This window comes from Equus przewalskii, chromosome 13 (assembly GCF_037783145.1).
Source record: "Equus przewalskii isolate Varuska chromosome 13, EquPr2, whole genome shotgun sequence".
NCBI classification, from domain to species: Eukaryota; Metazoa; Chordata; class Mammalia; order Perissodactyla; family Equidae; genus Equus; species Equus przewalskii.
In genome coordinates, this window is record NC_091843.1 from 89,723,038 (window position 1) to 89,735,842 (window position 12,805).

General features: G+C 45.9%; 1 protein-coding gene across 38 annotated transcripts in view; it reads right to left on the reverse strand.

The window, feature by feature from the left end:
• Positions 1 to 12,805, reverse strand: part of ARHGEF28 (Rho guanine nucleotide exchange factor 28) — a 273,643-nt gene that overhangs the window by 98,046 nt on the left and 162,792 nt on the right. For all 38 annotated transcript variants that reach the window (XM_070569821.1, XM_070569819.1, XM_070569810.1 and 35 more), the window contains one exon: positions 1,101 to 1,222. In XM_070569821.1, the coding sequence (XP_070425922.1) occupies positions 1,101 to 1,222 (122 nt within the window). The remainder of the gene's footprint in view (positions 1 to 1,100; positions 1,223 to 12,805) is intronic.

Sequence of the window (12,805 nt, forward strand, 5' to 3'; positions counted from 1 at the left end):
CCTAAACTCTGTGTCTCATCCTAGATTTCCATATCTAGGGCTGACATTCAGCTACTTTACACCAAAAAACTGTACCAGTTATTTATAGCTGATGTCCATTCCGATTTATGGGTTCCTCTGTCATTGTGAACATCATCCCAACCTACTCCATTTACACTGTGCCTTTGATGTAACTGTGTTTTATAACACAAAAGGAAAAGGTGGAGACATTGACTAAAGGGCTGAAATTGAGATCTACTTGACAGAAAAAAGTTTATATCCCAGAAAACACCTATGAGGAATAGAGTACCATATATGCATGCTAACAACAACAACAGGGTAAATGCACTGGATTGTTTAGCGAGCATCTTATATGAGGATGAGGTTTTAAAGTCTGTGGAGAAGGCAGAATCACTCATAAATTAGGGTGTGCAGAAATCTCCAGATGTATACCTATATTTTAATTTTTATAAATACTAAAATTTGACGATCACCGAGCTACAGACAAGAAGGAAGAGTAAATCCATATGTAGACGCACATTCCAACCATCTGCCTTCATGAGATTTAACTCGCAAAGCTCTGTCAGGAAATGAGTGGGGAACTCTAAAGGGCTCCAGTTTCCCTGTAACGTGACGCCATTCCGTCTTCACACTAAAGCTCTATAACCTCAGTCCATGTCGATAGGTGTGCTGTAAGCATTGAACCAGCAATTTCTGAGACAGCACCATGCGGGGCTGGCCCCAAGCTCTTGCTCATAACCATTTGCTGGATCTGAACACAAACATTGCTTAACCAGGCCATATACATACTGTTTTTTGAAAAGCTGTAGAGAAGAAATCGGCCTCCCAATTGTCATTCCTCTTGGGGCCCCCTGGAAGAGCTCTCAACTCTTCTCATTTGTCTCGAGACCCCTCCTGTGGTGGCTCTTGGTGGGGTGAGGTGCACCTTGCCCCAAAGGGGAACCTAAGTTAAATGCTCACATGATGAGACCACCGCAGCATCACCCGGGCTGCCCTGAGGCTGAAATTCTCCAAGAAGAACAACCGTGCTGACTCTATTTCTCACAGCCTCAGGTCTGGAAAGAGGGCAGAGCCGCCTGATCGCATCAGTCACTCCTCACCTGGTCTGTCACCATACAGTTAGCATACACTTCATCGCCCCCGTTCAGCATGTCGGACAGCCGGCCTGCAGCGAGGAACTGAGGGGGGTGGCTGGACTTTTTGATGACGTCAAAGGAGCGATCTAGAGGAAAAATGAAAATGGGACAAATGAAGTCGAAGGAATTTAGTTTACAGTCAAGCTTTACCTTCTTAATCAAACCATAAGGGGAAAAAAATCAAGATTCCTTCTTCTTCTTCTTGTTTTTGTTTGTTGACGAGGAAGATTGACCCTGAGCTAACAACTGTGCCAATCTTCCTCCATTTTGTATGTAGGATGCTGCCACAGCAAGGCTTGAGCAGTGTGTAGGTCCACACCTGAAATCCAAACCCACGAACCCCAGGCCACCAAAGAAAAACACGCAAACCCAACCACTACGCCACCAGGCCAGCAACATAGATTCCATTTTTTTAAGATGACATTTTGCTGTCTTCACACATTAATATCTACATGCAAGTATTTTCTCTTCTATATCCAAACCTTCTCAGTTATCAAAAACCTGCATAAAGAATGAATAGTTCTACATAGATAAATACGTGCCCATCTCAGGCACTAATTTTCCAATCCCTAGGGATTTTTGTAAAATCAAATTTTTGTCTTCAGTTTCTAACAGATTAAACGAAAATTCATTTCACCTTATAAATAACTTGGAAGCATTAGTGATTGTGCTGCAGTGCTCAGGCTCCGTGACCCTTTCCTAAAGGACCCACTACAGGACAGAGTGTGGCAGTTCCAGCTCTGCACCGCCTGCCGAGTACACATAATCTCATACAGTGAATTTGCCTCAATTTTAGTTACAGAAATGTTTTTGCCTGCTTCCACGTTCTCAGCTTTGCTCCAAATAGATGAGGCTGCTCAAAGTCGAGTCCCAGAGAGCTGAGACGTTACTGTACTTGCAGGGAACATAAGCGGCTTCGCTAACTCGCTTAATCCCAGATACCTTTACAGAGTTTTCTCATCCGTGAAAGTGGATGATGATGAAGCTTTCCTCACGGTGCGGTCATGAGGATTAAACAAGTTCAGACATGCAAAGCACTTAACCCACGCCTAGCACTTAGTAACTGCTCAACAAATATTGTTGCTGTTATTATATTTTGTTATTGTTAATAAACAGTGATTTTAATCATGTGCAACGTCGGGTACAAGGTTCTTAATGCTAATCATAGAGTGTTATACTCATTATAGATTATTAGTATCTGTAAATGACTTTAGTAGGATGAATTCAAAGTTATATCCATAGCAAATGTGATCTTCACATTCAGGTTTTCTTGAGTGGGGACAAAAGGACAGTGTTGCCTCTGTTCCACCAGACATGGCACTGATCTCACCACCTGTCTTATTTATGTCATAGCATAAAACCCAGGGAAGCCCACGGGAGTGAATCAGGAAATGAAAAAGATCATAACCGATGGGCTGATGTACTAGGAGTGGAAAACTCGATTCTTTCATAGAAAGTCTCAGATGACATTACAATAGTTACAAAGATAGGTGAACCGGATGAGTCAGATGGCCCTGGCTTCAGATTCTGCATCTATATCGACCTCCTCCCCACAGAACACCCAAGCGAGATGTTTAATTAAGCTTCTCGAGGAAATGTACAATGTAAATGGAATGCATCACCCTCTCATGTCTACAAGGTTTTTTATCAATTTATTTAAATAGCTCGTAAGATAACATACAAAGCCCACAAGTACTTCACAAGCATAACCTTCATGACCAATTATACATTTTCATTCTAATTATACAAAATAAAAGCATCTTCCAAAGGTCATAAATTAAGAACCTGACAAAACACTTTCAACATGTTCTGAAGAAAATACTTGCTCATTTGTCATTGTAAAGAATATTTTAAAAACAATCAAATAACTCAACACGGCCCTCTGAAGTGGAGTTAATCCAGCTTAACCGCTCCACGGTGTCGAAAGTTCAGACTATAAAACGCCTGGCATTTCTGCCATCACACTTGAAGCTGTTCATACCCCTGATTACCTACTGCCATCCTGCCAGATTAAGACTTCGTTGATAGCTAGACTGACTTAAGAACTGACAAGATATTGAACAAAATAATCGACGGGTTTCATTTTAAAAACAGAAGCCAATGAAATATTACCCAATATTACCCAAACTGTCTGGTGCCCATGAACGCACTGACCAGTCACCCCACAGCCAGGTTCTGAACTAGCAAGAGAGCGAGTTTTGTGTTCAAAACGCTGACTGCTCACTCTGAGGACGAGCAGGACAAGTAACTACTGTTTGCACACACAGGAAGCCACCTGGACTCAACTTTCCTTCCACAGACAAATGTCCCTAGCCTGAGGGGCGGGTCAGAATCTATAAGAAAATCACACGCAAGAAGCAAAATAAACTAAAAGATGGCAGGTTACTTGGACACTAAGTTGGGGTCTAATTTGTCTTCTGCAGGATTAATTTGATCAGTGTTTTAGAAAATGATGTGATTTATTTACAAAGACAGGTCCATAATCTCTTATCTGCAATTCCGAAATCTGGAAAGCTCTGAGAATCAAAACTGTTTTTCATAAGTTTGGTTCAAAAGCATATTTGGTGAAAAAATGTAGCCTGAACCCACACGAGGCCGTGTTTAGACTCTATTGACCCCACTTGGTGTGGACGTTCACACAGTTTGCTGCAAAAATATTAGCATGCCTGATGAGGGCGCTCCCTCGCTCTCTCCTACGGGAGTCATATCACGTATAGTATAAGGACTATGCCAAAAAGATCTGACAATTCTGAATTCCAAAACAAATCTGGTCCCAAGAGTTTCAAAGAAGACAGCATGGATCTCTATAAAATTAACCATAGCAGATATTAGACCAGTATTTCCCAAGATTTTGCCATTCCTCTACCAAATTCACCATGTGCCATATCTACATATCACCTGTATTATTAGATTCCACAGTTTGACTCGCCTTTTCTTTAAATAAAACTGATTTTCAAAGAAATGCCTCATCCTTACTATGAACAGAAAGCCATTATTCCCCATCAAACGTAGAAGGGAATTATTCATGGTAAAACAATGAAAGTGAAACACTGAAAGTACATTCTGACTAAATGCAGTTGTCCGTCAAAGGCAAGAGTCTACAAGGCTGCTTTCTCTCTCGTAAAGGGAGACTGAGGATCCAGAGACGGGAGACGCAGGGGCGCCAAACGGCCTCTCTCTCTGAATCAGCAAAAAGATTAAAACAAAACGGAGGAGGAAATACCTGCCTTGCTCTGTGATTCACGGCGCCGAGTGTCAGGTTGGGACACCACCTCCAAGAGCGACGGTCCCCAGGGGCATCTGCTCCGTCACTGAGGTGATGATTCCCCTGAAACAGTAAGTCTTGCTGGAGGGGACAGGACGGTACAAAAATCGTAGGACAGTAGTGAGACGGGAAAATCTCGGCCTTGTCTCCCAATCTGTCATCCACAACCTGCCATGTAGATTTTCTGGGTCACTCGCTGAAACTATTTATAAAATTGGCCCAAAAGTCCTTTTCAGCGCACCTCTCTGGAGCACCCTAGCCTCTACTTGCCAAAGGACACAGGTGACAGGATCTAGAAGCAAACACAGACCGACAAACCAAAAGGTGACTTACAAGGCCTCCCCTGCTTTATCAACCTCAATACTAGTCACTGCAAATAATGGGCTTCAAACCTGCAGAAAAAGATTTATTGTGGAAAGAAAACAAGTCTTTAAAAGGACTCTCAAATAAACCTCAGCTACAGATATTACAGTGACTAATTGCTCTACAGTGTTTCAATCCATTCAAAGAAAAAGCTATAATGGTTACATTTTTTTTAAAAAATGATGTTTTCAAGATTTTCAAGATATACGATTTCATTACTTCCATATGTAAACACTTGAGCAGCAAATTAAGCGAAAAATTACTGCCAAAAAAAAACCTGTCCTTCAGGTCCTTTTTCAACGAGCATATAGAAATAATTTGCAATAAGAAAATCAGCTCTTTGCCTTAAATTAATGCTGTTTTGTAAATAGTTTTTCTTAGAAAAAAGTTAAGCTTACAGTGTGTAGATAGCACTAATTTTTAATATTTGGTAAACTCATATTTCAGAGACAGTATAAGAATAATCAAAACTCAACTCCCATCCTAATGGCTGCAAATTTGAAATCAGTGAAGAGAAAAGCACCGCAGTAGTTGAGACCAAGGGCCCTGTGCTGCTTGGATTCAAGGCCCTTCTCCACCATCTGTGTGACCTTGGGCAAGTTACTCAACCTCTCTGTACCTCCATTTCCTGATCTGGAAAATATCGATGATAGTACATCTACCTATAGGATTGTTGTAAGGATTAAATGCTTTAACATTTTAAGTAATTAGAATATAATCGGACACAAAGTAAGCACTATGACAATACTTGCTATTATTGTATAAGTCAATGGGATTGTATAATTTTTTGTTGTTGTTTTCTTAAAGATTAGTCCTGAGCTAATACCTGCTGCCAAGCTTTTTTTCTTCTTGTTCTGCTCTCCAAAGCCCTCCAGTACCTAGTTGTATATTGTAGTTGCAGGTGCTTCTGGTTGTGCTATGTGGGACGCCACCTTAGCGTGGCCTGACAAGCAGTGCCACGTCCGCGCCCAGGATTCAAACCTGTGACACCCCAGGCCGCCGAAGCGGAGTGTGTGAACTGAACCACTCGGCCACGGGGCCAGCCCCAGAGGTTGTACAGTTTTGATACTTTTCTGTAGTTTTGCTCCTTTCAAAAATGATCTCAACCTTGGTTATAACTTCACATGTTTAAAACCAACCGAGTGCAACTGGAATGCACAAAATCTTCCCTCTGCTCCACAAAGAGCTTTTAAATGGTTGTAACTCTTTATTTCAGTCTTAGCTCACGTTAAGAAATCTTGAAAAGTCCATCCTGAACGTGATAAGTGGGAAAAATAAAGTCAAAGTGCCCGTGAGATTTCCCTCCAACCACTCAAGGACCGGCCCTCCGCACCGGGAGGGCTCGCCTGCAGGATGAACAGACAGCGTTTCTCAGGAACAAAGCGAGGGTTGCAGAAACTGCGGCGTTTCACACGGTGACGTGGACTGGGGCCAGGCTCTCCCAGCAAGTGCCTCGAGGATAAACAGTCGCGGGGGACGCCCAGCCCTGCCCTCTCCCCTTGTTCCCAGTGCTCTGCAGTGGGACCCACGGACTCTGCCAGGACTCCCCGAGGCAGAAATGTTCACAGGCACTTCCTTGCTGTACCAGAGGCTCTGGTTAGGACACAGAGGCAGCTGAAAGCCAACATTTTTGCCCGCAGAAAGAAGGGGAATTGGTACTGGGATGGGGGGAGGGGGGATGGCAGCCGCGATGCCTCCCTTTGCTCTGACACTCACAATCGCCCCAAATCTGGCAGGAAACAGTTAACAGCACAGACCAGGCTCGGGCATCTGCAACCTGACTTGACTTCTCGTGAAATCCAACTCTCCCTCCAGAAGCTAAGGGCCTTAGAGCTAAAGGAAAATGTGGCCTCCTTGCCCGCTTATGTAAGAGACCCACACCCAGACATAAACAAACCCGGCCAAGGCTGCCCTCCGCAAACCTGCTGTGACCTGGTTTGGCCCACGCCGGGTGCCAAGCTCCGGCCGGCCAGCCCCAGGCGCAGAGACCTCTCTCCCGAGATCTTGCCGAACAACGGCCGGCTGCGCAGGTTGCTTTCTCTGTCTCTCTTTCTCTCTTCCTTTCTTTCTTTCATTCTATTTTAATCCTAAAAGTTTAGGAACACGGTAGGATTTACAGAGAATGACCAACCACCACAAAAGGAGTAAGGCTTATTTTAGAGTTCAGATCTCAGCACTGCACTGAAACAGCGCCCATCACGGTCACCAATGACCGTCCCCTTACAGAATGAGGCGGTCAGTTCTCAGGTCTCACCGGATGTGACCTACAGCAGCATCTGACACAGTTAATGGCTCCCTTCTGCCCCTCTGCCTCCAGGACACCGTCTCTCATCTCGGCCTTGCCTTCTCGGTCCCCCTCATCTTTTGGATTTTGGTAGACTGCCGGGCTCCAGGGTCAACCCTCAGACCCTTCTCTCTCTCCCTCTCTCCACTTATTCCCTGAGTCATCCACCTACACGGCATCACATCCCATTCGATGACGATGACCCCCAAATTTTGATCTCCAACCCAGACCTCTCCCCACAAGCACCACTATCTCCTTGATATCTCCACCGAGTTGTCCAGCTGCCGTGTCACACACGACAGGCGCAAAACGCAACTCTTGATTTTCCCTGTCTCTCCTTGGAGTCACCTTGACTGTTCTTTCTTTCACAACCACACAGATCCAGAACCTGATCCTTGCTCATCTCCTCCACTGCCACGCCAGGGCAAGCCTCCACCATGTCCCGCCATAACCAATGCAAGACTATTGCCTCCGAACTGGTCTCCCAGCTTCCATTCTTCTGCCTTCACAGCCAACTCTCCAGAACAGAGACGGAGCAGACTTTTCACTAAGGAAACCAAATCACGTTGCGTCACATCCTGATGCTGGACAACTCGCCAGTGGCTTCCCATCTATCCTGAGTAAAAGCCAAGCTTCATGACAACCAACAGCACCTTACCTAAATGGCGCTAGGACCCAATTCCAACCCGTGTGTGCATGAGGTCAGGGGGCGGGGCTCCCACACTCCAAGCAATTCTTGGACATCAGCTGGGTGTCCCACCATTCAACTCAATTCTGACACTATCTATGCTGAGACAGCAGACACATTCCTCAGGTTAGGGGCTCAGTCCCACAAGACTGTCCCCACCCCACTCCCACTTCAGACGCCAGTCACAAGACAAGGTTGTCACCTGTGCTTCTGACTGACTGGCTACAAATCGGAGGTTCCCACGACCCCCTCTCCTTGGGCTGATTATTTGCTAGAGCAGGACACAGAACTAAGACAAACATTGTATTTACTAGATCATCACTTAATTATAAAAGGATCTAACTCGGGAACAGCCAGCTGGAAGAGATGCACAGGGCAAGGCATGGGGAAGGGGCATGGAGCTTCCACGCCCTCTCCTAGCATACCACTCGCCCAGCACCTCCACACGGTCACTAACCTAGAAGTTCTTTGAACTCTCACTTTGGGTTTTTATGGAGGCCCCATTACATAGGCACAATTGATAAGTCATTGGCCACTGGTAATTGAACTCAATCTCCAGCCCCTCCCCTCCTCAGAGGATGGGGAAAGTCCCCAGTGTCTAATCACATGGCTGGTTCTCCTGGCAACCAGCCCCCATCCTTAGGGCCAAAGTCCCCTCATTCACATAGGAAGACATCTTTATCACACTCATCACTTAGGAAATCCCATGGGTTTTAGGAGCTCTGTGCCAGAAATGGGGATGAAGACCAAATATATATTTCTTATTATAAATCACATCATCACATTTACATAACCTGACCCTCCTCCACCCTCACCCAATCTCTCCAAAGCTTGTGAACTGCCCTACTCTAGCCACACTGGCCTTGCTGGTCTATGCCTCAGGCCATTTGCACTTGCTGTTCTCTCACCAGGACTGCTCTTCCCCTGGATATCCACATGCCTCACTCCCTCACTTTCCTCAGGTCTCTACTCAAATGTTATCCTATCAGAAAGGCTCTCCATGGGGCCAGCTCCGTGGCCGAGTGGTTAAGTTCGCGCGCTCCACTGCGGTGGCCCAGGGTTCAAATCCTGGGTGTGGACACAGCACCGCTTGTCAGGCCACGTTGAGGCGGCGTCCCATATCCCACAACTAGAAGGACCTGCAACTAAGATATACAACTGCGTACGGGGGGTTTGGGGAGATAAAGCAGAAAAAGGAAAAAAAAAAAAAAAGAGAGACTGGCAACACTTGTTAGCCCAGGTGCCAATCCTTAAAAAAAAAAAAAAAGAAAGGCTCCCCGTGACAATTATATATGGAAAATAGTGACCCCAGGCCCTGCTTTATTCTCCCTCATACACACGTCACCACCTAACACGTTACGTATTTACTGTATATTGTCTGTTTCCCTCTACGAGAACATAAGCTTCAGGAGAGCAGCGACTCTGAATCCCCAGTGCCTAGGACCATGCCAGGTACGTCGGAGAGGCTCAATAAACATTCTCTGAAGGAGAAAATAACTTCTAAGAAAAGGACAGAAATCTCGTCCAAGGGACGACTGAGAGACTGGGCGCCTCTGGTCTAGCCAAGTTTTCTCAGACTCTGGAGGCCTTCTGTGTATTTCCCAGCTGCTCCTGTTCTGCTCCATGTTGATGGGAGTGTCATCTTCTTTCGCTCATTCATTCATTCACTCCCCCGTTCATTCATTCATTCTCTTGGTCAACGTTTACTGAGTGTCTACTGGCCACCAGGCACCGCGCTACCTGCCGGGCCCTCTGCCTCCAGCCGTGGCTCTTAAAAACAGCCTCAAAGCACGGTCCTCAAGGATGATTCCCAGGAAGTCCCGGACCGCCTCTAAACAGCATGAGGCGCTCCTCCTCCTGCGCCCCGAGCCCTGCCCGGCCCTGTGTCTTCTGTCCTGTGTGGTCCACAACACTCGGGTGATGAGAGAATTTTATTCTGCCCTCCTGGAAGGACAGGCAACGTCCTGGTGGGGTCTGAGCTAAAAACAGATCCTCCCACTGTGGGACCACCACAGGGGCCAGGCGCTTCCTGGGGGGCACCTCCTCTGGCCCCTGACACGTCCCCTGGGGGCAGCAGCCCAGGAATATTACTCTTTAATCTCTTTATTTAAAATATCAGGTAGGTTACTCTCTTACTAAAGGAAAAATAGGACAATCGAGCAGATTTGCAAAGTAAAGGTACTGGAAGAAAATGCCCAGAAAAAATTAAAAACATTAAAAGGCAGAGAGTAGAGGCGAAATATTAGGAGCTTCAAGAGTCGGCATCTATTGGACACCTGTGGGCTCCACCGTGGGTACTCACGCGGGAACACCACCAGGACGGCTAACCCGAAGACAGCACTTCCCAGGAACCGGGCACAGTACGCTTTATACAGATGAACTCATTCGACCCCCAAAACAAGCCTTGAAGCCATAGTATTTATTATTTCCATTTTACAGAAAACGTGGTGCTGTTGAAGCAACCTGTGAAAGTCACACAACTAATAAATGGCAGCTCCAGTAGGCAGTAGGCTAGGCAGTTCGAAGTGCTTTATTTAATAATTGGGTTACTGAGGATCCTATTTTGAACCAAAGAAAATGAGAAAATGGTATTTGAGCAATGTCTGGCATGTTCCCATTAAGAGTTTCATTAATGTGTGACAGGGTGACTTGTGCCCAGGTGTGTCTGTCCACCTCCTGGGCCTTGTCATCCACCCTGGAGATTTGCTGCCGAAATATGACGATGTGAGTCTTGCTGAGAAAACATTCATAGAACAGTAAATATACGATTTCACTTCATTTAACCACGCAAGAACACGCAAGATAATCAGAAGAAAAGACTGGAAAGATAAGCTAAGACATTAACTGCTATTTCCAGGTGATGAGCACAAGTGGTTTTTATTCTCTTTCCTATCCGTAATTTCTAGATTTCCAACAATAACCATTTTCACATTGAAAATAAGAGAGGAAACAGTTTTTTTTTTTCCCTCCGGAATATTAACCCTGAGCTAACATCTGCCGCCAATCCTCCTGTTTTTGCTTAGGAAGATTGGCCCTGAGCTCACATCTGTGCCCATCCTCCTCTACTTTATATGTGGGATGCCTACCACAGCATGGCTTAATGAGTGGTGCATAGGTCTGCACCCAGGATCCAAACCGGTGAACCCTGGGCCTCCAAAGCAGAGTGCACAAACTTAACCACAGGGCCAGCCCTGAAAAATCAGTCTTTTTAAAAAAAATTTGCCTCCTTTGTGAAAGACCAGCTGTGGGATCTCATGCAAAATAGTAGGTTATCAGTAAAGGCAGCATATCAGAGAGCGTATATGTGAGTGGACTAGTGGAAACGTTCCACTCCGGAGCGCATAGCACTGTTTTTACCCATCTGCCAACCCCACTCTCGGGAACCACAGGAGGTGTTATCATGTTCGTCCTGTAGACAAGAAAGCTGAGGCCCCAGGAGAGTGAGTCACCCGCGACTTCATTAAGTGACGGAACCAGAAGGCACACACCAGGCTGACAGAGACAACCTTTCTCATCACAGCACACGAGCCCCAAATACCCAAAGTCAAGGGAACTTCTGAAAGGTACAGACAGTCCTTTCCCCAGTGGCCTGAGTGCTCCAGAAGAAAGAAAAAACCACCCTCGCCAAGGAAAGTGACCATTTTCAGGGTAAACTGTCGCTTATCTCCTTGCCTAGTCTTCCTCTGAGGTTCTCATAGGATTCTCCTGCTATTAGTCTTGGCCTGGAAAATCTCTCGGCCTCACTCCTCTGGGCTGGACTTGAGATTATAAAGAGGATCCATTCAAATCTCAAAACCATCCTCAGCCCAGGAGTTTCCTGTGTGTCGTATGTAAGCTAAAGTGACTGAAGATTTTCGTCCATACCAACACGGGTCTGGGAGAATGCAGGGAGCCTTTGTCCACCAAACTAGAGAGTCCCTAACATTGATCCAAATGTCCCATTCACTCTCTGAACTCACCTCGCCCTCCTGGGATCCTGAAAAAGAAAAGTGAGCCTGGGAGGGGATCAGGACCCGAGACCAGTCCTTTTAACGACAGGCACGGCCGAGGACGGACGTGAATGGGTTCCGGAGGTGCTGGGTGAGGGTTGTCTCCAGCCCTCTCCCTCGGAACAGCAGTTTAAAACCTCTTCTAAACAACAAGTTACAACTTGGTACTCTAAAATCAGATCCTAAAAGAAGTCCTATTATGCTGTTTTGAAAGACCTAATTATCAAAATTATTGAAGAAGAAAACAAGCCTTTTCCCTGGTAAAACACTGGAGGCCCAGAGAGAGGTGGGGAGAGGGGAAAGGAAGGGAGGGAAAGAAAACACAGTCCTCGCAGAAGCACCGCCATTTTCTCCCCAGACTTTCCAAGTTCTCTTTCCTCATTCCAGCAGCACAAAGCGGCCTTCAAGAGGACATGCGCTTACGTTTGAAAAAGAAGGACTCTTAAGTACGTAAATAACTTTTCTGCCCTCGCCTCACCAGCTATGGAGGAGAGGTTCAGTCATGTGTGGCGTGTAGACAGTGGTGTGATTAGATTTAATCAGCAAGTCCTTTCCTCCTCAAAGCACTTCTCCAAGGCCTACAGCAAACGAGTCTACAGGCAGGAAAACGGGCACACGGGGCGGAGAAACCTACGCACTACACAAACACCAGGATAGGCGAGAAGGACCTCAGATGGAGTGGCGAGACTTTGACAAGACCGCTTCAGGTGACTGTAGAAAAAAACAAACTGGTGAGGGAGGTGCTCCCACGTCATTGTCACAAGAAACCTTATGAATACTTCAAATCCTGCATAATATTATGGAAAGACGGTGGCACATAAAGGTGATTTTGTCCGCCTCAACAGTCACGAGGAGCCCTGATCCTCCCGTGCCTAGCTCTACAGTCACGTCTGCTAGCCCCTTAAATATCCTAAAAAGTAGCTGAGTTCTACCGCAGACAAGAACTATGCTAGCAAAACAGAGAATTCTCTATTGAAAGGTAACCTCTTTAACTTATCTCCTGTGTGCCCTCAACAAGAACATTTCAAATGACTGAATCAATAAATAATGAAAGCCTAGCGGTGTCTGGCATTCCTCCAA